At 35.1% G+C, this 26043-nt stretch overlaps 1 protein-coding gene across 1 annotated transcript in view; it reads right to left on the bottom strand.

The window, feature by feature from the left end:
- LOC127154296 (ephrin type-B receptor 1) overlaps positions 1-24136 on the bottom strand; it is a 287743-nt gene extending 263607 nt beyond the window's left edge. Inside the window, exon 1 of the mRNA XM_051095736.1 lies at positions 23901-24136. Coding sequence (XP_050951693.1) covers positions 23901-23970 — 70 coding nt within the window. The 5' untranslated portion in view covers positions 23971-24136. The remainder of the gene's footprint in view (positions 1-23900) is intronic.
- Between the last annotated feature and the right edge of the window lie 1907 nt (positions 24137-26043).

Raw genomic sequence — 26043 nt, 5'->3', positions numbered from 1 at the left:
GCTGGAACAACAATCCAACTAATGCTCCACCTCTTTCTGCCTAGCGAAAAATAACACGGAGGACACGTTTACGTCAAATGAAGGACTATGACAAGGTCAGAAGAATGAAATAGCTGCTCCAAATGTGCATGTTTTTGAAAAACTGGGTGTAGTTTAAAGAGACAGTCAACCGAAAATGAAAATTCTGTCATTTTTGGGTGAACTAACTGCAATAGTGGCAGTTATTGACAGTTGACGGTAGCCATTGACTTCCATAGCATCGAAATAAAATGTGATGAAGGACCACAAAACCAGTCATAAAGGTAAATTTTTTTAAATTGATATTTATACATCATCTGAAAGCTGAATAAATAAGCTTTCCGTTTATATGTGGCTTGTTAGAATAGGGCAATATTTGGCGAGATACAACTATTTAAAACCTGGAACATGATCTTTACGTAATATCCTAATGATTTTTGGCATAAAAGAAAAACTGATCATTTTGACCCATGCAATGTATTTTTGGATACTCGTATACCTGTCCTATATATAAAAATTCAGTCATAATCTATTAATAGCTGTCATTTTAATTTTCATATTTGAATTATAATAACACATTTAATTGCTTTTATTTTTGTTCACGTTTTCATTTTTAATCATGAACCTACAGGACAACAGCGCAGTGTTTAAAAACAACAAAATACGCAAGGGCTGGGTAAACAAAAAAAACAAACAAACAAACAAAAAAAGATTTCTCAATTTTAATAGATTCTCATTTTGATGAACCAATATTGATTTTTAAATCCTAATCAATCTTTTGGTCTATGCTATTTTCAGCTGATGAATGAACAGTACACAGTGCGACTTTCTTCCTATAGATACCAATAGGCTAGGATTTGTGTTACTTTTGATACGAAACAAAGTCTCAGATTTCAAATTCTGTCAATTTCATTAGGAAATTCAAGCAATAAATACAGTTTGGCCTGATAAATCGTTATAGCTTCTGTGTACTCGCCTGTGTGTCATCAAATGCATAGGAAAACATTTGTGACAGTTTCGTTTTTGTTCTGGATCCCATGTTCCGCTGCCACACTGGAGCGCACTCGCCACCAACTGGGCAGGGGTGGGAATTACAGCTACAATTAACAATATATCACCCTCAGTGTTCAGATTTTTCCGTCACTGATAAAAATTTTTTGGGTGAATCGTCCCTTTAAAGATGCAATTTATGTTATGCAGACCGATATCACACACACAAAAAGCTTTTAGTTCTGATGCCATCTGATAAGTTCCATGAGTGAAAGGTGGAGTTACCAAATGGTCATGTGATTTCAAGATGGTCATGTGGTTCATGAGGCAACCCACTACAAATCCAATTTTCACGACTGCAATTTTCAAACTAATAAGCAATAAATGCAATAATACCCAACCAAATACACTCTAAAATTATATTTTATAAGATTGTTTGAAGCTGTTTTATAGCTAATACACACTGTCACTTATGAAAGCCTGTTTACACCACTGAATAAAAAAATAAATAAAGGCTATTGTGACTTTTTATCTCTGTTATAATACACTTTGTAATTATGACTTTTCTTCTCAAAATTGCTTGATTAAAAAAAACTCACAATTGTGAGTTATAAAGTCAGAACTGCAAGATATAAATTCACAATTTTGCCTTTTTTCGTAGAATTGCATGATATAAACTCACAATTATGTGAATTGCGATAAATACACTGAGAATTGCAAGATAAAAAACTCTTCTATATTTAATTTTAAAAAATTTATCTTGCAATTCTGATTTTTTTGCAATTGCAAGTTATAATAGCAATTCTGACTTTTCTCTTGCATTTCTGGCTTTTTTTTTTTTTTTTTTTTTTTTCCGCAGAATTGCATGATATAAACTCACAATTGCGAGTTATAAATTCAGAATTGTGAGATATAAACTGACAATTCTGAGTTTTTTTCTCAGAATTCTGACAAAATCAGAACTGCGAGACAAAAACTCACAATTCTAATTTTTTTTCCTCGCAATGCTGACTTTTTTCCTCAGAATTGGGATATAAAGTCCAGTATTAAGGGGGGGGAAAGACTGATAATTCTGAAAAGTCAGAACTGAGTTTATATCATGCAATTCTGAGAAAAAAAGTCTGGATTGTGAGTTTTTATCTTGCAATTCTGACTTTACAACGCGCAGTTGCAAGTTTATATCTCAGTATTCTGTGAAAAAAGCAACTTTTCATCTCACAATTCTAACTTTTTATAAGTTAGAATAAGTCATAATTTGCATTTATTTGTATTTATTAATCACAAGTGTATCTTATTCCTTTACCGTTGCTGTCATTTTCCAAAATAAATTGATTTCCCTGAGGGGGTTTTGTGCCTATCAACAAACCTGTATCCCTGTCTGTCACTAACAAACAGCCTCAAGTGTCTTTTTGCTTTACTTCAAGACACTAATAAATGTAAAGCTTATGTAATATTATTTAAATGAGCGTGTTTTCCACTCCAGCTGTCAGCGAACTGCAGATCAAACATAAGCGTAAAGCAAATTGGCCAACAAAGAGACACTAAACGAAAAGACCATACAACATGATCATCAGATGTTCACGCATCACATAACAAAATGATTGTCTTCATTCACTTTCATATTTATGCAAGACATGCACGGATCTGAGAAGAGCGCTACGGGCTGGCGTGGACATCAGAATCACAATCACAGCACTGAATTTTCAAATGAAGAAATCGCTTGTGACAAACAAAGAAAGAACAGATTCAGTGCATTTTAAAAATTGTAATAATTGATATAAAAATAGGGCTGTCAATCAATTTATTACATAATATTTTATTCATTTTAATTACAGGATGTGCCAATGAATTAACAAAAAAAAATTAAATTCTAAGATGGCAAAAGAAGAAAGAAATGAGATTAAATACTCATGACGAAAATTAATAATAAAGCTAGTGTGGCATTGACATTGCAGCAATAATAATAATAGTTTTCAAAAAAACAAAAACTAGGGTTGTCAATCAATTTAATGTTAATTACAGGATGTGCCAATTCATTAATAAAAATTAAATTGATCAAATTATAAAAATTAAAAGTCATTCTAAGATGGCAAAAGAAGAATGAAAGTAAATTCCCATTAAAAAAAAAGTTTAATAAAGTTAATTTGTAATCACTGGCTTTACAGCAATAATTTATGAAAAACTAGGGTTGTTAATTAATTGAAGTACAGAATATTTAATTCATGTTAATTACATGATGTGGCAAAAATAAACTGATCAAATTAATCAAAAATTTCAACCATCGTTCTAAGACTGCAAAATAAGAACTTATGAAATAAGATTAAATAAAAAAAATAAAATAAAAAAATAAAGTTAGTTTGGCATCATTGGTATTACAGCAATTATTTATGGGAAGAAAAAAACTGTCAATCAATTTAATTGCATAATATTTATATTTTAATTACAGGATGTGACAATTTTATTTTTAATTACAATTACTACATTTTAATTATTTGATTTTAGTTTTGATTACTAGGGATGTCACAATACTCAATATAATATCAAACCGTTCGGTACGACATCCACGATTCAATACTCGCTTGTGAATTGCGTTTTTTTTTTTTGCAGGAGGGCGCCCTCTGGTGTCCAGTATGAATGAAACCCATTCCATTTTGCGTAAAAATCGAAAAAATAATACTTCTCTCAAAAGAATTAAGCAGACATGTTCTAAATCACGCTTTTTCAGTGTACAGGGTTTACAGGAGTATTTTGCTAATTTGTTGCAAAAAAAAAACACATTAAAGTGGCAAGATATCAGAACCGAACCGAAAACCGTGGTTAAAAACCGAGATACGTATTGAACCGTGGACGAACTGTATTGTTGCATCCCTATTAATTACAGAATGTGCCAGTTAATTAATCAAATTAAATCACAATTAATGGCACATATTTGCATTATTTTTTAATTACATTGCACTAATGCTTTAAATTGACAGTGCTAAAAATAACAAGTGCATCGTTTAGCAAGTGCAACAAGTGCAACACCTCCTCTGCCATGTGGGTCTCTTCCTGTTTATCTTAGACACTAATCCTGAACATGAACCCTCTGAGCTCATGACATTCAGCTGAGCAACACAAAAGTGTGCGTGACAGACAGCAGGATATTACAGATGTCACTCAGACCAGCGAGCGTCTCTTTTGAGGCCCGGTTTAGTGTTTCAGAGAGAAATCGTGTTTCTGTCGCTCAACACTGATATTGTAAAAGCCATTTTCAGAGACTTCAAGGAGGAGCGCAGACAGTGAGAACCCGATCAATGTAAAAACACACGTTTGTTGCACCGATTGAAAACCTGACCACTATTTTAAATCACAAAACCTCGAAAGAGTCTCGCTCGTCTTTTTTTTTTTTTTTTTGGATAAAAGAAAAAGAGAAAGTGTCACGTGACTCCAGGACCGTCTGAAACTGAGAGAAAGCCTAAAGAAATACCCTTAAAGTCGAGCTCACCTAAGAGCTTCATTTACACATTAAAGAAGAGAAAAGTGGGGCACGCTATTTTCAGAGCTCAACCTTTCCGCGACTCCAGCGAAAGCTGAGAGGTAAAACAGGTGTTGCTGTGATGCATGGGAGGGCAGGTATCTGGGTTGAAAGCCAGTGGGAGACCCAGGGCTCAAATGCAGTCACAGCTAACGAGACACTGGATGAAATGTCGAGCAGCCAGCAACGTATGGTCTGAACCTATAACAGCCTACAGTCAGAAAAATAAAGCTTCCAATTAAAAGCAAGAACACTGTACAACCTGATGCAACTGAACAACCACTTAAAGAACAAAGAACTTCTACAGACTCAGTTAAGTACAAAAAAACTCCAGGCTGATCATTTGGCAGGCAGTCTGCACTGACAGTCACGTATAAAATAATATTTTAGTTTTTAGTTTTAGTTTTTTAGTTTAGTTTTTAAAAAATATATCCAATAAAATTCTCATAAAAATGCACTGGAACATATATTAGATATTCTATCCCTTTAAACAACTGGTACATTAAATGATTTAATGAACATTATAATAGTTGTTAATGCTTTAATCTTTTAATACAATTTATTATAGAATGTTAATAAGAAAAGATAATTTGTTTAGTTTTTGTTGTGATTTTATTAGGTAATTTGATGCTTGCATAGGATTAAAAAAAGACATGAAACAAACTAATAAAATAAATAAACAAACAATTAAATAAATAAATACATAAATAAATTAAATACATTTGACCCTTGCTTAGATAAAAAAGACAACAAATCAATCAAAATAAAACTGGTGCTTGTGTGTAAATAAATAAAATTTGATGCTTGCTTAGGAAACAAACAATAAGCAAAACAACAACAAATTAAAATAAAATAAAACTCAAAATAAAATAAATCAGTGCTTGTGCATAAATAAATAAATACAATTTGATGCTTGCTTAGGAAACAAACCAACAAATAAGCAAAAAAAATAAATAAATAAAAAAAATGAAATTACAAACTCTAAATAAAATAAACCAGTGCTTGTGTCAAAATGAATAAATAAATATTGATGCTTGCTTAAAATAAATCAGTGTTTGTGTAAAAATAAACAAATAAATAAAATTTGATGCGTGCTTAGGAAAAAAAAACAAATAAGCAAAAAAAAAAAAAAAAATCTAATTAAAAAATAAAATCAATACTCAAAATAAAATAAATCAGTGCTTGTGTATAAATAAATAAATAAATGTTGATGCTTGCTTAAACTGGTGCTTGTGTAAAAATAAATAAATAAAATTTGATGCTTGCTTTGGAAACAAAAACAAATAAGCAAAACAAACAAACAAATGAATGCTTGTGTAAAAAGAATATTAAAATATATTTCATTAGGAAATAAATAAATAAATAAATAAATAAATAAATGATTTTACCCTTGCTTAAGTAGAACAAAAATAGACAAACATATCAGTCTCTCAAAATAAAGTAAATTTGTGCTTATGTAAAATAGGAAAGACAGAAAGAAAGAAAGAAAGAAAGAAAGAAAGAAAGAAAGAAAGAAAGAAAGAAAGAAAGAATTTGATGCTTGCTTAGGAAACTAACAAAATAAATATATGCTTAAACATTTTTTTTAAAGTTCTATTTGTTTAGGAAATAAATAAATAAATAAATAAATCCACTTACATATAATAAGAGAACAGAATATAATGGACAATTGAGGGGAAGGAAGTAATTCCCACCAACCAACTACAATCTAGCAATCACATAGCAACATGCTGACAACCATTCAGAACACACCATATCATTGTACTGCCAACCACAAAGAAACATGGTAGCAACCATTTAGAACGCTCTAGCGTGGTCCTAGCAACCACATTGCAACATCTTAATAACCACACAGAACACCCTAGTCGTGTCCTAACAATTACCTAAAACACCCTACCAACCGCACGGCAAACCACTTTAGCAACCACCTGGCCACCACCACTTCCAACACCCAAGCTTCATAGTGGTAATTTTATCAGGGGCAAACAACATATTTTCTTCTTAAAATATAAAAAAAACTACTTTCAAAATGTCAGGAAAGAAGAAAAAAGAAACCTGGAAAGAAAACTTTAAAGCAAGATAGCAAATGAGAAGAGAAGGACACCGGAGACTGCATGGGCTGGATGTGTTATTTATGTGGAGATGCTGTGGACGTCCTGCTGCTTGACCCCCAACGCTCCTACACCCCATTCGTTTACCTCGCCAATGCTGCACATCGCCATGGGAACCTCATTACTGCACTCCCGCACTCTCCAGTCAGCGCCTTCGCCGAGCAGATTCACTAGCTTTTTAGAAAACAGACGATGAAATAGAGAGAGTGAGAGTGAGAGAGCAGCACAAGTGAAATCAGCCTTCACCTCCAGTGTAGAGGGAGTTGGAGAATAACAACGAGTGAAGCTCAGATCAAAAGACAGCGGTTTTAATAACTTTCAGCCGAGAGGACGGACAAGGCAACAGCTCGGAAAAAAAAAAACGGAGGAATATAAGAGGAAGCAAGATACAGATAATGATCTGAGCGAACGCCGGCCCCATTAGACGGCAAGACGGTTTGTGTGTGTCCACCTGTCTGTGGACGTCAGTGAGCGACCGCTGTGCCGCTTGTTAGAACATGGAAGTTTGTGTCTCAGGGGAAGTACTTGAGCCGGAGGTGGAATCTCTCAGACATCTTTCACTCTTGTTCTCCTTCATTGGTTTCTCTCTCACTCCATCTCCTGCAGTGATACTTTCATATTCAGATAAGGCAGGAACAATGGCGCACATGCCTGATTGAAGCATCACGCACATACGCCTCATCACACCGCCTTGTTAGACCGACCGGGGAGGCGGACGAGACAAAGGGACCAACATCCCACTGTGGGAAATTAGCTCAGAGTTTAAATCGGTGCAGTAGGAACGGCTGCGTGGGATTTGGGATTCTCGTTCCAGGCCGGGGACGACTGTCGGCACCGCATCATTCTGGTGATGGTGATTAAAAAATGTGGACATTTGCTTATTTTAGACTGACTGACCTTAAACTTAACTTCTCTTTTCACTTCACAACAAAGACAGGAAAAGGAAATTTTTTTCAGCACAGAAACAATAAAATGAACATAAAAAGATTCTGGCCTTGGTTCCCAATATTGATTTGGGGAAGGAAAAAAAAAGTCTTTGTTAAAGAGTTTTAAGTTATGAAACAAACCAACCCGCTACAAGGTGAATCACAATGTTGCAAAATTTGATTTGAAGCAAAAAAGTATTGACAAAGGTACAAGGTTTAATGGCTAGAACTAGCTAAGGAAGAACTAGCTAAAGAAGTACAATTAAGGCTTAAGAATTTCAAATGAAATAACTAAATTAAAAACAATGTAGAAATATGATGAACGTGTTGACTACATGGAGAGAAACAAAATATTTTACTTTTATTGCAAAAATGTAGTAAAACTGCTAAAATGACAAACTGAAATAAAGATAAAACTAAAAGCAATATTTTAAAATAATAATAAAGACAAACACACAAAATGTCAAACTTTAAAATTAAAAGGACAGAAAATATAAAAAGAGCAAATTAAAAATGATAAATAATATTGTAGTATATGAATATTACTAAAATAACACTAAATAGAACAGAATAAATAGAACAGAATAACAGAATAGAATAGAAGATTAGAACAAAAAAAAGAATAGAATTGCACAGAATAGAATAAAGTAGAATAAAACAGCACAGAATAGAACAGAATAGAGTATAGTGGAATAGAATAGAACAGAACAGAATAGAGTAGAACAACAGAATAGAATAAAACTGAAAAATTAAAGTAGAATAGAAAAGAATAGAAGAATAGATTAAAAAGAATAGAAAAGAATAAAGTGGAGTAGAACAGAACAGAAAGGAACAGAACAGAAAACAATGAAGTAGAGTAGAACAGAACAGTATAGAACAGAAAAGAATAGAACAGAATAAAGTACAGTAGAACTGTATAGAATATAACAGAACAGAGTATAGTAAAATAGAACAGAATAGAGTAGAACAGAAACAAACAATAGACTAAACTAGACTAGAACAGAAAAGAATAGAATAAAACAGAATCGAATAGAACAGAATAGATTAGACCAGGGGTGTGCGTTTCCAAAACTATGGTCCACAAGTTCCGTTGTTACTAATAGAGTTCAGTGGACCTAACCACCATAGTTAGCTAAGAATGCTTTTGGGAAACGCACCTCAGAATAGAGTAGAACAGAACAGAATAGAGTAGATTAGAACAGAAAAGAACAGTATAGAATAGAACATAACTGAGTAGAGCAGAATAGAAGAGAACAGAAACAAAATAGACTAGAATAGAACAGAATAGAATAAAATGTAATAGAGTAGAGTAGAACGGAACAGAACAGAAAAGAATAAAATAGAATAGAACAGAGTATAGTAAAATAGAACAGATTAGAGTAGAACAGAAACAAACAGAATAGACTAGACTAGAATAGAAAAGAATATAATAAAACAGAATAGAATAGAACAGAATAGAGTAAAACAGAAAAGAATATAATAAAACAGAATAGAACAAATTTCCCAAAGTCTGTTCAGCAGCGACTCCCTCCAGTTAATGAACATTTTTAACGACTGAACGTCTGAGTTTGTTCAGATAATCCGTGCAAACAGATTCTGTTTAACAACTGTGACCACTTTTGGATTCACGCTAGCGTTGTGGCTCCTGTTTGGCTGAAGCAGGACACTAACCTGACTTTATGGTCGCTCCCGAACCGGCCGCTCTCCGCATAGAAACTACTGCTGTAAAAGTGAACAGATTTGTGTCTAGATACGAGCAAGACTGCCAATGGGTATGAAATCCACATCCCCCGGAGATGATACAAGATCAGCGTCATAAAAGCCCAGATGGCTGATAGCCTGTGGCAGACCTGCAGGACTATAGATGACCATTCCACTATGGCCAATTATAGCAATCGCAACGTCTCCCAGGAAAAATGAATGGCTTGGAGCAGGCATAGCTGAAAAATGGTGTGTCCGCGTGTGGGTTTGTTTCTAAACAACTTAAACTGACTGTTTGAAAAATGGAAGGAGTAGTGCATACCGATGAATCAAAAGATGAATGCGTAGGGAACGGCCCCAAAGTGTATTGTGTAAATTAGTGGAATGATCTTGATCTGTGCGGTGGCTCTCCACGCTTCTCAGCTAGACTGTATAAGCTCTTCTGGCTCGCTTTGTTGTTGTTGTTTTTTGATTTATGATCAGGCTTGTGGTAAGCTGAATCATTAATACCATCGAGAAGCTGGTCCCTGCATAGCAAATCAAACAAGCCATTATAGGGGAACTTCTTCTTAAAGGTAAACTGTGTCTTTTCTTTTTTTAGATGGTCTCCTAATTCAGTTTAATGAGGCAATGCTAGGACAAGGTGCATTCACACTGACGCCATTTGTACATTACTAGAACAGGAGGCAGACATATGAAAATGCATGGAAAAATATTTTAAAAAAAGAACAGAATAGAATTGAACAGAGTAAATTAGAATAGAATAGAATAGAATAGAATAGAATAGAATAGAATAGAATAGAATAGAATAGAAAAGAACAGAAGAGAACTTAACAGAACAGAATAAGAGTAGAGTAGAACAGAACAGAGTATACTAGACTAAAACAGAATAGTACAGTAAAACAGAATAGAATAGAGCAGAAAGTAGAGTAGAACAGAATAGTATAGGACAGAATGGAATAGAATACAATGGAATAAAATAAAAAAGAACAGAATAGAAGAGTAGAAGAGAACAGAACAGAAAAGAATAGAGAAGAACAGAGCCGAGTAGAACAGAACAGAATATTATAGAGTAGAACATAATAGAATAGAATAGAGCAGAGTAGAATAGAACAGAGCAGAGTAGAACAGAACAGAATATAGTAGAGTAGAACAGAAAAGAACAGAACAGAATAGAATAGAATAGAACAGAATGGAACAGAATGGAATAGAAAAGAACAGAACAGAATAGAATAAAGTAGAGTAGAACAGAATAGAATAGACCAGGAAAAAAAACAGAACAGAGTAGAACAGAATAGAATAAAGTAGAGTAGACCAGAACAGAACAGCGTAGAACAGGGCAGAGTAGAACAGAACAGAGTAAGTAGACTAGAACACAATAGAATAGAGTAGAACAGAATAGATTAGAATAGTCAGAACAGACTGGAATAGAATAGAACAGAACAGAACAGAATAGAAAAGTCAGAACAGAATAGAATAAAGTATAGTAGAGAAGAATAGAACAGACCAGAATAAAACAAAACCGATCAGAGTAGAGTAGAACAGAAAAGAACAGAATAGAATAAAGTAGAGCAGAACAGAACAGAACAGAATAGCGTAGAACAGAGCAGAGTAGAACAGAACAGAATAGAATAGAATAAAGCAGAGTAGAACAGAACAGAATAGAGTAGAACACAACAGAATAGACCAGAATAGAATAGACCAGGGGTGTGCGTTTCCAAAACTATGGTCCACAAGTTCCGTTGTTACTAATAGAGTTCAGTGGACCTAACCACCATAGTTAGCTAAGAATGCTTTTGGGAAACGCACCTCAGAATAGCGTAGAACAGAATAGAACAGAACAGAGCAGAGCAGAGTAGAACAGAACGGAACGGAACGGAACGGAATAGAATAGACCAGAATAAAGCAGGACAGAAACAGAGTAGAACAGAATAGAATAGAATGAAGCGGAGCAGAACAGAATAGAACAGACCAGCATAGAACAGAACAGATTTAATTTTTTTTCTTTTTTATATTTTAACTTACTGGAATCTAAAAAATGTTATGCTATTTACTGGTAAACGTGAACTAGCTTTTCTGTCCAGCCAGCCATCCGTCCCGGATTTCTACTACATCCCGTCAGTGTGTAATCAAAAAAGCTCATGCAGGCAATAGAATCAAGGTGTTGGATGACCACATGGGCAAAAGCCGCTAATTAATCTGCTATAATGATGAGGCAGCAGCCGCTCTGGCTGGAAGCCACACTCAGCCCTATAGCACACCGCTGCAGTCCAGACACCCCCAATCTGGCAACCTGCTGTAATTAGGGCCAAGTCGCCTATTTCCCATCACCCTGCATGCTTAGAAATCAATACTTAATTACCTCCAAGCCCTCCCTTTTCAGAAACACACACACACTCTGAACTGAATAGAAAACTCGACATACAGGAAGCTTCTAACACAAAAACACCACGAAAAATAAAGCTGCCCCTCATCTATCCATTTGAACATTTTCCCCACATTTTCCTTTTCTTCCACCTCTTTCATACTTTCCTCCACACCCGTTTTATTTTTTTCACCGAAGCTGGAGATTACATTTATGGCAACAGCACAGTGAAATATGGGTTTGTGATGATTCTGCATAGGCAAAGAGGTCATAACTCAGTCTTAATGAGAGAGAGAGACCACAAGAGAGAGAAAGAGAGAGCAAGAGGAGGCCCAATCAACTGCACTGCACTGCCTCTTCACACATCAGAGATATTACCCCACCTGCCACGGTAAAAATAACACCTGACAAACTGCTTTTTGATGAAATATTAATGATCTAATAACATTAGTCAGCCCTCCCGCTGACCCGAACCTTGATTTTCTGAGGTGAGCTGATTGCGTGCGGCGAGCAGTTTAAAATCAGAGAAGTTGAGGAGGAAACGCCACGTTCAGTCACACGGCACCGATGATACACGACGCAGCTAAGAGGATGGAAGATCTGAGCGGAAACAACTGCGGCAGGTACAGGATGCTAAAATCGTCACTCTAATAATGTGAGCGTAAAGTAGGTCGTATCCGGCCGTGATTGGAAACATTTTTTTTTAATATTCTCTCTCTTTAAAGTGGTTACACCAGCCCTCACACTTAGGGTTCAAACAAATCCTAGACTAATATATATACACACACACACACACATACATATATACATAGATATATATATATATATATAGATAGATAGATAGATAGATAGATAGATAGATATACAGATATATAGATATAGATAGACAGATATATAGATAGATATATATAGATATAGTATAAAGTATTTGAAGATTTGAAGAAAAAAAAAAAAAAGTTCATTGAAGTTGTCCTAAAACCAAAACAATACCTGTTCTTGTCTTAGGACAACTTTGATCAACTTTTTTGATTCACTGTATATATAATATATTTTTTTTAATCTTGGGGTCAAATTTGGGTCAAAATAACCCAAAGAGAGGATTACGGTTAAAATTTTGGCTAATACCAATAAGTCTCTAATTATTTAAATTATACAGCAAAAAGTAATAAAAATATATAAATAAAAAAATATTAAGTAAAAATAAATTATTTAACATTTGCATTATTTAAGCATATACAAAGTGTAATTTATTTATCTATTTATTTATGTAATTAATATTACAACATTATACATTTAGAAGATGCTTTTATCCAAAGCAATTTATCTAAGAGGAACAATGCAATTTGTCAAAGAGCCAATATTTCTATTTTTATTTTTTAAAATTAATTTAGGCATCACAATATTATAATGCACAGTATGCAAAAGAATCGCTAAAAAGATTAGGCTTAAACTACATTTCATGATAAATTACATTTCATGATTTTAAAAATTAACTTTAAGAAAGCATTGGAAGATGGTAATCTAATTGTAAAAATAATGAGCATGTACAATAAAAGATCCAGTATCGACCGAGAAATTAAAAGACAAAAAATTTGCAATATTGGCAATATTGGCATCATAACAGAACGTAACACCAGATACTTTTCTTTGAAAAAATTATATATATATATATATATATATATATATATATAATATTTTTTTTTTTTTTTTTGTAAATCTTGGGGTCAAATTTGGAGGGGGAAGGGGGGAAAGAAAAAAAAACCTGTTGCAAGCATCATTTGAACTTGTACTCTCTGCATGAATGCTATAACTAAATACATGTTTATAAAAATGATCTGTCCTGAGACCTTGGAAGACTGTCAACAAAAATTGCACCAAATTACTGGCCCAAAAGCTTGTTTTTGCTTCACGCTTTCGATAACAACCATAAAAAGACTATATTAACAGCCGAACGGCTGAAAAAGTTTCTGGGAGAGCAGCTACGTGAGAATTCTAAAATCAACCCAGAAGCCCCTTCATCTCCCTCCGCCCCAGTGTTCCTGTGCCTCCCAGTCTAATCCAGGGGCTCGAGAGGTGAAATTAAACCATTATGGCAGAGCGCTGGAAGCAGCTTTCATTAAGAGAGTAATAAATGAGCTGCTTTGTTTCTCAGGCTCCTAAAACTCAAACCGTCTTTCATACGTCCAGATCTTTACAGCCCCTCCGTCTGCAACCCAAACACAGACGTGGACTCGGGTTTCACCTCTGTTTGGAGAGGCGGAAAAAGGGGGGGGGGGGCAGAAGCGAATGAAAAGACGATGGAAAAAAGACCAACAAACTGAACAACTGCATCTATTTAACCGAGTATACAGCGAGAGAGCGAGAGGGAACAGAACCAATTATTGGCTGCGCTCTGGGCAGGAAGCAGAACTCTCTGTTGCTGCCTGTGCCGCCTCAAGTTTTAATTAAAATGCCTCTTTCCTTTCAAAAAATGACAGTGGAGGGAAAGAAAGAAGACAATGAGAAAAAACAGTCCCAGTCAAAACAGACCCCGTGACGACAACAGGCTTTTGTGAGCTGCTGGGGGAAGTTTGGGAGTTTAAAGTAATAGTTTACTTGAAAATTAAAATTCTGTCATTATTTACTCACCCTCACGTTGTCCCAAATCTGCATTCAGGGCTCTATTAGCAAGGCTGAATGCGCTTATTGGGCGAGTGCTTTCCTTCTCACAATCCGCAGCCATTCTTTTTAAGTTCTCTACAGGATTTACTCATTTGGTAGATGCTTAAAGCAACGTACGAAGGCAACAAAGATTTATATGAAGGAAGCGGTGACATCCAAAGCAAACACCATCCAAGCATCAGTTAGAATAGGGTGAAAATCATAAACAAATCTATAACGTTTTGCACCATATGGCATCATCTCACAGAAAAAGTGTTTATGAGGTTTACAGCCGCCACTGCAACATTTCCAGATAGTTTATATACACTACAGCACAATTGTTTTCAACATCGATAATATGAAGAAATGTGTCTTGAGCAGCAAATCAGCATTTCGGAAGGATCATGTGACACTGAAGACTGGAGAAATGGTTGCGGAAAATTTAGCGTTGCATCACAGGAATAAATTAGATTTTAAAATATAATCAAATAGAAAACAGCTATTTTAAATTGGAATAATATTTCACAATATTACTGTTTTTACTGTATTTAAATTAAGACCTGGTGAGCATCATAAAAAAAAAATTCTACTAACCTCAAATATTGTATTTTTAACATAAGTAAGTTAATTTAATGCATAAATAAATTAATAAGCGCATACAAATGTGTAAATAAAAAATAAACACTTTTTTTGTCATTAAAATTCACACAATCAAGGTATAGTCTGAACAGGCTTAAATCACAAATTAGCAACATTTTAAGTATCCCTCACATAAAGGAATCATATGACTTCAAAAGACTTAGGTATATGCAGTAGTGAATGATTTTTTTTTGTGTGCATGTCATATTTTGAAACATGACAGCCTCCACGCCCATTCAGTTTCATTGTACAGAAAAAAGCTGAACATTCCTCAAAATGTGTCCTTTGTTTTCCAGACAAAAGTTTGGCACAAAACGAGGGGGGAGGGATTTTCATTTTCAGGGTGAACTCTTTCTTTAATTAGGCCTGAGGCTTGGCCTTAACAACCTTTGGAAACATACCACAATAATCAATTCATCCTGCCACAGTCTCTCCTCCGGACACACTGGGGAGGATCCCATATCTGCTGACGGGGCCACTTACCCAGTGCGCCATTTGACCAGTTTCACATAGAGAGAAAGAGAAAAGAAAAAAAAAAATGGTGTTCCAGCTCTTTCTGCTGATTGCACTTACATACATTCGCTCTGTCCCCAACCAGGTGACTTTTAAATCAACTGATAAAATGGTTTTAGGAGGGTGGGGGTGGTATTGTGTGACGCAGGGCTATAAATTCAAATAGACAGCGCAGCATTTTCAGAGGAGACTGATTTTAGATTTGCGCGCTTTTTAAACTCCAAACTCATGGTTCAGTGCATCACTGCTTTTCCAGCTGTTTATTAAAGCTATTTAACCCAACTTCCTGATGGTTAACCTGATAATTGACACAAGTCAACATCTCCTCAGAACACATTATTGCATTAGCTCAAACTAAGCAGGAAGGTAATTCTGCTTAGACATTTTTGCTGTTACCTTTAATTAGCAGGTCCGAATGTGATTTCCGGAGACGCTCGCCATTCATCTCTGCTCTAAATTCATGGAAACACGTGCTTGCTTGGTTTAACGAGGCCATTTCAGACCTCGTTTGCCAATCTAGTGATGCTGAAAAAGCCACAGAGCATGAAGTGAGACCGATGGCGGTCTGAGACAGGAAAATCAGAACCCATAAAAGACAGAAACCAACAGGGCTTTGAGGTCTGCCGGTCCCACCATGATGCCACACACGAACACACAAACACACACCCCATCGACCATCTGGCTGCCGTGTCTGGAGAGTACAGCGATCTCGGAGGACCAGAGATGGTCTCGCTGAGCTGCATCACCCAGATGCCCCGAAACAATTTATCAGGGTCCAAAACTGCAGCAGGGAGAGTGTGAGAGCACGGGATACAGAGATCGAAACACCTGGATACTTCAATCTGATTTATGACAATACTATCCCCACACTATCCTGTTAGCTGGTCACTAGAATATGCTGTGTTTTGGATGCTGATGTCACCAGCAGACTTTCTAACCATCAAGACTTTGTTGATCAACCAGTTTAATGGTTATGCTAATATAAGCTAAAATGGGACCATACTAGGGCTGTCACAATATCAGATTTTGACTATATGATTGGTCAAAAGAATTTGCAACAGCAATATAATTGCAATATCTGGCATGTCAAATTCATTTTTAACTTTATTTTATGTTTTCTCCTAAAAATATCACACTTTTTTGCATTTAATGGCAACCTGGCAACCTGGCAACATTTTTTTATTAACATGATATCACCACTAACTTGCAAAAACGAAGCTGGAACAAGATTAATTTTTAGTTAAACCAACATCAAGTCAACACCAACCAGCCTGGACCAGCACTAACCAATATAATCCAACCTGGACCAACATGAATTCTCAGGTAAACTAGCAACCAACAGCATAAACCAGCCAGAACCTGCATGGATTCTCTGCTACAAACTTGCACAAAACTAACTATCCAGCACAGAACCATCACTATCCAGCATGTAACTACCCAAATCAACTGTAAACTAGCACCACTAAGCATAATCCAACCTGGACCAATGTAAATTCTTGGCTAAACTTGCAATAAATAAACCAACCTGAACCTACATAAATTCTCATCATAAACTTTTAGAGCAAAACACAGACTTAATTAACCAGCACACAACCATCATTAATCAATGTGTAACTACCTAGATCAGGGGTGCCCTGGAGGGCCAGTGCCCTGCAGAGTTTAGCTCCAACTTGCCTCAACACACCTGCTAGGAAATTTCTAGTATGCCTAGAAAGAGCTTGATTAGCTGCTTCAGGTGTGTTTAATTAGGGTTGGAGCTAAACTCTGCAGGACACCAGCCCTCCAGGACCGAGTTTGGGCACCACTGACCTAGATCAACACCAAACCAGCACTAACAAGCATAATCCAACCTGGACCAACATGAATTCTTGGCTAAAATTTTAGAGCAATAGCCTCAATTAACCAGCACTGAAACCAGCGTAAACCAGCTTGAACCTACGTGAATTCTCAGCTAAAAACTTTTAGCACAAACATAGACTTAATTAATCAGCACAGAACCATCACTATCTGACATGCAACTACCTAGATCAACACCAAACACCTGCACTAACCAATGTAATTCAACCTGGACCAGCAATGAATAGCTAAACTAGCAATAAATGGCATAAACCAACCTGAACCTACATGAATTCTCAGGTAAACTGGTAATAAACAGCGTAAACCAGCCTGAACCTACAGGAGTTGTAAGCTAAAAACTTTTAGCACAAACATAGACTTAATTAACCAGCACAGAACCATCACTATTCGACATGTAACTACATAGATAAACACTAAACACAAGCTCTAACCAGTGTGATCCAACCTGGACCAACAATGAATAGCTAAACTAGCAATAAATGGCATAAACCAACCTGAACCTACATGAATTCTCAAGTAAACTGGTAATAAACAGCGTAAATAAGTCTGAACCTACAAGAGTTGTAAGCTAAAAACTTTCAGCACAAACATAGACTTAATTAACCAGCACAGAACCATCACTATTCAACATGTAACTACCTAGATCAATACCAAACACCAGTACTACCTACCTAGATCAACATTAAACACCAGCACCAACCAGTGTAATCCAACCTGGAGCAACAATAAATAGTTAAACTAACAGTACATGGCATAAACCAACCTAAACCTACATGAATTCTCAGGTAAACCAACAATACACAGCATAAACCAACTTGAACCTACATGACTTCTCAGCTATTAAGTTTTACCACAAACTTAGACTTAATTAACCAGCACAGAACCATTACTATCCAACATTTAAGTACCTATATCAACACTAAACACAAGCACTAACCAGTGTAATCCAACCTGGACCAACATGAATTACTAAATTATCAATAAATGGCGTAAACTAACCTGAACCTACATGGATTCTCAGGTAAACTAGCAATAAACAGTCTAAACCAGCCTAGACCTACATGAATTCTGAGCTAAAAACTATAAGCACAAACCAGACATGTTACTACCTAGATCAACACCAAACCAGCACTAACCAGTGTAATCCAACATGAATTGTCAGTTAAAACCACCTAGAACAGCACAGACCAGCAAAAATGATTTCTTAAAGTCTTAAAGTTAAACCTGCATAACTTAGTCTAGACCAGCACTAACCTGTAGGATCAAATCTGAACCAACATACATTCTTAGATAAATCAGCACTAAACCAAATCAGACCAACATAAATCTGTCTGTTTCAGCAGAATATGCAAACTAAACAGTGTGCACTCAAATCCAGCCTACAACATTCAAATCCATATTTTTGAATATTTCTTGGACATTCACCTAGAGTGAACTCGACCACTGGAGCGGTCAGCGTCAGAAGAGCTGCTCAATTTGAAAGTCAAATGACAGTCAACCCACACACATGTAATGAAAAGCAAACAGCTGTATTTCATTTTAAAATCATCAGGTCAGCACATCCATAAAGCCAATGCAGCCCATTGACCCTCACATTAATATTTATTAGAGATCTCCGTCTGTGTCTTCTGTTTTTACGAGAAGAACTCAGACAAGAGGAAGTCTTTTTATTATTATTAAAGAAAAAAAAACGATCTTATCTGTTTCCATCACCTTTCTGAGCAAGCGTTCATTTAGAGAGAGATGAGCGATCTCATTTGCAGGTGCATTAGTGCTTTTCGCTCGCTGCTCTCTGAGCCTCAGACGCTGCTGACAGCGATATGGAAGATAGAGGAAACATGAAAACATCCTTTAACCCCTCATGAGCAAAAATGACTCTGTTAATGATGAAGAGGTTTATAATCAACCATACAGGAACAACTCCTCTCTCCCCCCGAGCGTCTGTGAGTGCCTGTGATGTGCCCGTATGAGCGCAATATCACCGCTTTCCATACAGAAATACTTTATTCTGATTGGTCGATAGCAGCAATTTGAGGTCAAATGCATTTGCATAATGACTACTAAACGGAATTGGGTCTATAATTCTGAACCAAATTAATATTAATCAATAATTCATACAAATTAATGCGCTACTTAAAGTACCAGAGCAATAAGTAGGATATTATTACAGTCATCACTGTAAAATAAGAGAGAGATATATGGAGAAAAAGAACATGATCATCCTAAATCTCCACCAGCATGGCACAGCAAGAGAGAGATAAGATGAATTTGCATGCCACGGACAAGTAGGGGGGGAAAAAAGAGAAAGGGAAATAGGAAAAGTGTGGTCAGCATCTGTAGCTCATTATTCACATCAGCTGCAGTAATTTCCAACACACAGTCCTGTCCACCCTTAAATAAATTATGGGGACGTTGTGTGCATTTAGTCGACAGCGTGATAGAGATTGATTGGAGAAAAAGCATGAATAAATCTACACACAGACAAAGAAACACAGATGAATGTCTGCATGTGTTCTAAATAGGGATGTCAATAGATTTAAATAATTTACTGCATCATTAAACTAATTTTTGACATTTATAGCAATAAAAAGAAATATTAAAAAAAATAAATAAATTATATAACAATTTAAAAATATATATAATAAATGCATTTATTATTATTATTAATTATAATATATCTTTTTTTGTTGTTGGTTTTTTTTGCATGCTGTCCTAGGTTGACGGGTTCAACTGAATAATCATTTTGGATAAGGCAGGTGATTTTTAGGTCAACTCAGTTCACCGATGCCAGTGCCATCTTCCCGCAGCGAGTGCGGATAAACTCCACTGGGTTCCTTTGTCTCTACCAGAACAACAGTGTCGGGCGGGACGTTGGCTCGGTCTGCGGTGAAGTCATTTGATAAAACGAACTCCGACCGTGACAGTAACAGAGAACAGAACGAGTGACTTCAGATAAGGTTTGTTTACTTGGGCCAGTGATTTGGGAACAAGCATGCACTTGCGATGCACTTACTGACATGACCACACTCTCAGACCTCTTTAAATAGTGAGGGCTTGACCGAGGGTTTGGATGTCTGAGTATGTGTGTGTGTGTGTGTTAGGAGTCTAGAGTGCTTTCTGTATCCTATTTGATGTTTCCACCAAGAGAAAAATGTCAAAATGACAAGCCAATCGAACCTGCACTTAAAATCCTGACTGAGCACTTAAATCCTCCCAGACACACGCAAACGGCAAAAGAGATCTAAGAAAGCTCACCTGAGTGAAGATTATCATGATTTTCCTATAAATAAAGTGTATTTTTGGGGCACTTCCTAATCAACTCCTTCCTTATCAAAAATACAAACAGTTCATGATTCACACACTATTTTCTTTCAATATGTCTAAGTCAATGTGAAAGTAATTTTTTACCTACTACCTAATTTTTTCATAATGTGATGCTTTTTCAGAGTACAACATGACGCATAACGTCTGTATGAAGCAATGATTTATGAACAATAAGACCATTTATGTATTTGGTTAACTAGATAATAATAATAATAACGCTAATTATTAATAAAAAATAATAAAAAATAACATAAAAAAATAAAATTATATATACACTACCAGTCAAAATACTAAAAAAAAAAAGTTTTTTTAAAGAAGTCTGTTCTGCTCATCAATCCTGAATTTATTTAATCCAAAGTACAACAAAACATTTTTTAAATATTTTATAATATTTTATATATTTTATATTTTTTTGAATATATTTTAAAATGTAATTTATTCCTGTGATTTCATAGCTGAATTTTTAATATCATTACTCCAGTCACATGATCCCTCAGAAATCATTCTAATATTCTGATTTGCTGCTCAAAAAAACATGTATTAGTATTATGTCGAAAACAGCTGAGCAGAATTTAAGGTTTCTTTGATGAATAGAAAGTTCAGAAGAACAGATTTTGCTGAAACATAAATCTTTTGTAACATTATAAATTATAAGTCTTTATAAGTCTTTATCATCACTTTTGATCAATTTAAAGCATCCTTGCTAAATAAAGTATAATAAAAGTAGTATATTTCTATAATTTCTTTCCGAAAAATAAAAAATAATAATTATATTGACTCCAAGCTTTTGAATGGTATAGTGTATAATGTTACAAAACCTTTTTTCTTTTCTTTTTTCAGATAAATGCTGCTCTTTGGATCTTTCTATTTATCAAAGAATTGTTTTAAATATTAATAATAAAATATGATTCTTGAACAGCAAATCAGCATATTAGAATGATTTCTAAAAGATCATGTGACACTGAAGACTGACGTAATGATGCTGAAAATTTAGCTTTGACCACAGGAATAAATTACATTTTAAAATATATTCAAATAGAAAACAGTTACTTTAAATAGTAAAAATATTTAAAAATTGTACTGTTTTGCTGTACTTTGAATCAAATAAATGCAGGCTTGGTGAGCAGAAGAGACATCTTTGAAAACACATTAAAAATCTTACCGTTAAAAAACTTCTGACTGTATACCATAAAAAAATTAAAAATAGTCCTAATAAACATTAATTCCCTAAACCACAGACTGACAACTGTATAACCATCTAGCATCACCTCACCTAGAGAGATTTACGCATTAGTAGTGTTTCACAAGCGCAACGACATATGTGTGCATTCATAATTCATCAGATTTATGACTATTAGGCATGCCTGACGAACCATGCTCACCGACGCATGGAAACGCGTCAAAGCGGAGTCACTCCACTTTCCACTAACCCAGATGGTCCCCCAGACCCTCATCTTCCTCACACACACATTTTTGCTTTTCGTCTCCCTCCCCCATCTCTTTCATCCGCTCTCTCGCGCCTTCTCCGAGGCACACATGGCTTTGACACATTGTTTGTGGTCACCGGGCTGGTTCGGCAATTAGTAGCCATAATCTGATCTGGCTGATATAGGCTCAAGGAGAAGCTAATACACACAAATCTACCACAGCAAACACACTTTAAACCACAAAGGCCAATTGCCTTTCAATTAGCCACTAAAGAAGGGATCACTAACCCTGTTCCCTCCATCTGCCGCCTTCAGACACTTCAGTTTGAAACCAAAGAGAGAAAAACTCTCCTAAATGAATTTCAACAACGCTTTTGTTTGTTCTGTACAGCTGAAATCTAAATAGACACATTAGAGCTTGCACAGACATCATTTAGTGCTGATCGTCTGTGGTAAATCATAGAGCGTTTTGGTTTATGATGCAAAAAAAGCATGCACGCTTAAGCAAAGTGAGTTAGCGAGCTGAATAAAACTGTGTGTGAACTATACAGACTTGCGCAATACCTGTACGAGTGTTTTTTAGACAGAAAGACAAGCTAACAGGTTGTGTGATGGATGGAATTGGACAGGCAGTGGAGATAGAAACAAATAGACAATCCCTTCATGTTGGCTGTGTGTTCATTACTGATCTGGAGACCAATCTCTCCACACACACACATAGCATGTCGAACCGAACGTCTGATTTCTGGCGCGGCTGCAACAACCAGTCAACCACCATCTGTCAAATGCCAGACAAGGAGGGAGAGATTTTTTTTTCCCCCTCTCTCATTCTCGCTGTGTTTCTGGTTGATTTTTGGAATAAATCATGTACTGACGTGACCTGAATACAACATGACACCGGTGGTCTTCTCACAAATGCTCCTGAACAGGACACAGGTATGGGTTTGTTAATTAAACAGAATTAAATTATGTCATGATTTATTTCAAATCTGTGTGACTTTCTATTACAGTGGGACACAAAGCCGACGACTGGGAGAATGACAGTCGCCATTCACTTTCATGGAAAGAGGACAGGTGCAATGAAAGTGAATAGTGACTGAGGTTGCCAGTCTCTAACATTCTTCCTAACATCTCCTTTTGTGCAAGTCATTCAGATTTTTGATAACGCTAATAACAAAACCATTTTGGGGTCAACTATCCTGAATATGGATTATATATATATATGTTTCTAGCTTTTTTTAAAGTATCTAAGAGTAAGCTTAATTATAAAAAGTCAGTGCGTAAGTAATTTCTACTATCGAAAATTACACCCAAACCAAAGGATCCAACCTTTTTCTGTCAAAAAAAAAACATGAAAATTACATTTCTAAGCTTTTGGATCATTCTGCACAGAACATGTTCGTCTTAAGGTGAGGTTTCCTAAATGATGTTAGTGTGTAGCTGGTAGACCATTTTGAACCAGCTTAAGGTGGGTAAGCTGGTTTCTCTGGTCTTAATTGAAAATTAGCCAGTCCAAATGGTTATAAACTGGTCAAATCTAGACCAGCAACATACCAGCGGTATAATGTTAGCTGGTTGATCATATACTACGCTCTTAACCACAGTTACCCCGTTAAAATCCATCAGGGTTTTTATTAGTCCAACCATATTCATTCCGCAACATTCAGCACCACGACCATCCCGCGTCTGTCAAACCACCACAGAAACTCCTTCCCAACTCCGTTGGATGCCAAAAGGATCTTTTTCTCCACACTCAACTTAGTCCTGGCGAATAAATCCCAGCGCAAACATCCGCTACGAGACATTCACCTGTCAAACCTGAAGCGTCACACACTCCACAGAGCGCGTTAAAGAGACAAACATCCACATATTTACCTTCCATCGCGAAAACGGCCGTTACAGCACACAAAATCGTTATTAATCCCACAGTCATGGTAAAAGGCATTGGCCGCTGCCGCGGTGTCCCCTTGATTTTGGAAAACCGGACGGCGTGGCGTGCGCGTAAAATCCGTCACTTGTCACGGCAGGGTGATATTCCAGCGAGCGAACGAGCGGCGTGGAGTCACATCTCAGGCAGTAGTAAAAGAGTGAGTGGATGCTGCCACGGACGCGGAGCGCACAGAGGAGAGCTTGGGAGAGACGGACCCCCCCGAAACCCCCTTTAAAATCTATGGACCAATCAGAGACTGCACACCGAAAACCGCCAACCAATCACAGACGGTCTCTCCTTACAGCATGCATTGTTATTCAAAACAAAAACTTTTCAGTGTTTCTCTGAGGCGAAATACGCGCTCGGTTGGAAGGGAAACAGCGACATCAGACGGTCAAAAACTGAACTACACCAGTGGAAACCACTTATCTTAGCTTCTTTTTTTTTTAAACAAATACAGGCATCTTTCTAAATTCTTACGACTCCCAAAAAATCTTAAAATTACAAACAATAGTGTGACTATTTTAAGGTTAAACTAAAGAGGTGACATTCAAATTTTAATGTCAACTCCTTAGTTTAACTTTAAAATAGTCACAATATGATTAAATCCAAAAGTGGTAAATAAAACTATACAATAATAAATCCATGTAATAATCATATTTGTTAATAAAAACATGTATTTAATATTTTTAATATGCATGGTAGTGTTACACAACAACAACAACAATAAAATAATATCTAAAAAAAAATTCTGCAATGTCTACAATGAGTTAGCATTAAAAAAAAATAAATCATTTTTACATTTTGTGTGACTGTTAATAATAATAATAACATTATTATTATTATTATTATTATTATTATTATAACTACTACTTTTATTATTATTATTATTATTAATACAATTCTATATTTTAAAACTACAAACTTTAAATCTACAATGATTTAGCAATAAAACATTAAAATATCGAATAATTGTACATTTTATGTGTTAACAATAATAATAATTATTATTATTATTATGTTGTTGTTGTTTTTGTTTTTGTTTTATAATAATAATAGTAATAGTAGTACAATTATATAAAAAAAACTACTGTACAACTAAATCTACAGTGACTTAGCATTAAAACATTAAAATATAAAATTACATTACAAATCACAAAAAATGTATATGTGACTGTGTTAATAATAATAATAATAATAATAATAATAACAATAATAATAATAATAATAATTATTATTATTGTAGTAGTAGTTGTTGTATTTATTATTATTATTTAAAAAATAATAATAATAACAGTACAATTATATAAAAAAACTACTGTACAACTAAATTTACAGTGACTTAGCATTAAAACATTAATAATAATTATAATAGTAATAATAATAATAATTATTATTATTATTATTAATATGTTGTTGTTGTATTTAATATCAATAATAATAATAACATTAATAATAATACAATTATATATTTTAAAAAATGCCGTACAACTAAATCTACAACGATTTTGCATTAAAACATTAAAATATTATATAATTATCACTTTTAATGTGTGACAGTGTTAATAATAATAATAATAATTATTATTATTATTATTATTATTACAAATATTGATCATAAAATGCCATTTAAAAAAAATCTACGTTGATTTTGCATTTAGTTTGAATGTTTTCCTGAAACAACTTACAATAAATCTACACAGATAACTATCTGAATGTTGTTGCTTTTGTAATGGACCTTAGAAATAACTAAATTAAAAAATATCATAATTAATGGCTACATTTAGAGTGTGAATAAAGAATGTGTCCCTGAAACATAATTCAGGTCTAAAGAGGCGAAAAGCATTTGTCTAAAGACAGATTTGGCCCTGGTTTGTGTCTTTTTTCTTATGATGACTGATAGTTTTAGAATAAGCGTTTGACACGAAACTTAATAAAAACGACATGGTCTGGGTCGCTCTTGCAACAGGTCTGTCAGGAGGTATAAATCAAATACTTCCTTGTCTCTCTAATCATCTGGGCACGTAGTAGTAAATGATTTTGAAAGCAATAGAAGAAGTAGAGCTGACATAAAATGCAACGTCTTTC

Source organism: Labeo rohita, chromosome 2, assembly GCF_022985175.1.
Source record: "Labeo rohita strain BAU-BD-2019 chromosome 2, IGBB_LRoh.1.0, whole genome shotgun sequence".
NCBI classification, from domain to species: Eukaryota; Metazoa; Chordata; class Actinopteri; order Cypriniformes; family Cyprinidae; genus Labeo; species Labeo rohita.
This window is presented reverse-complemented; position numbering and strand designations above follow the sequence as displayed.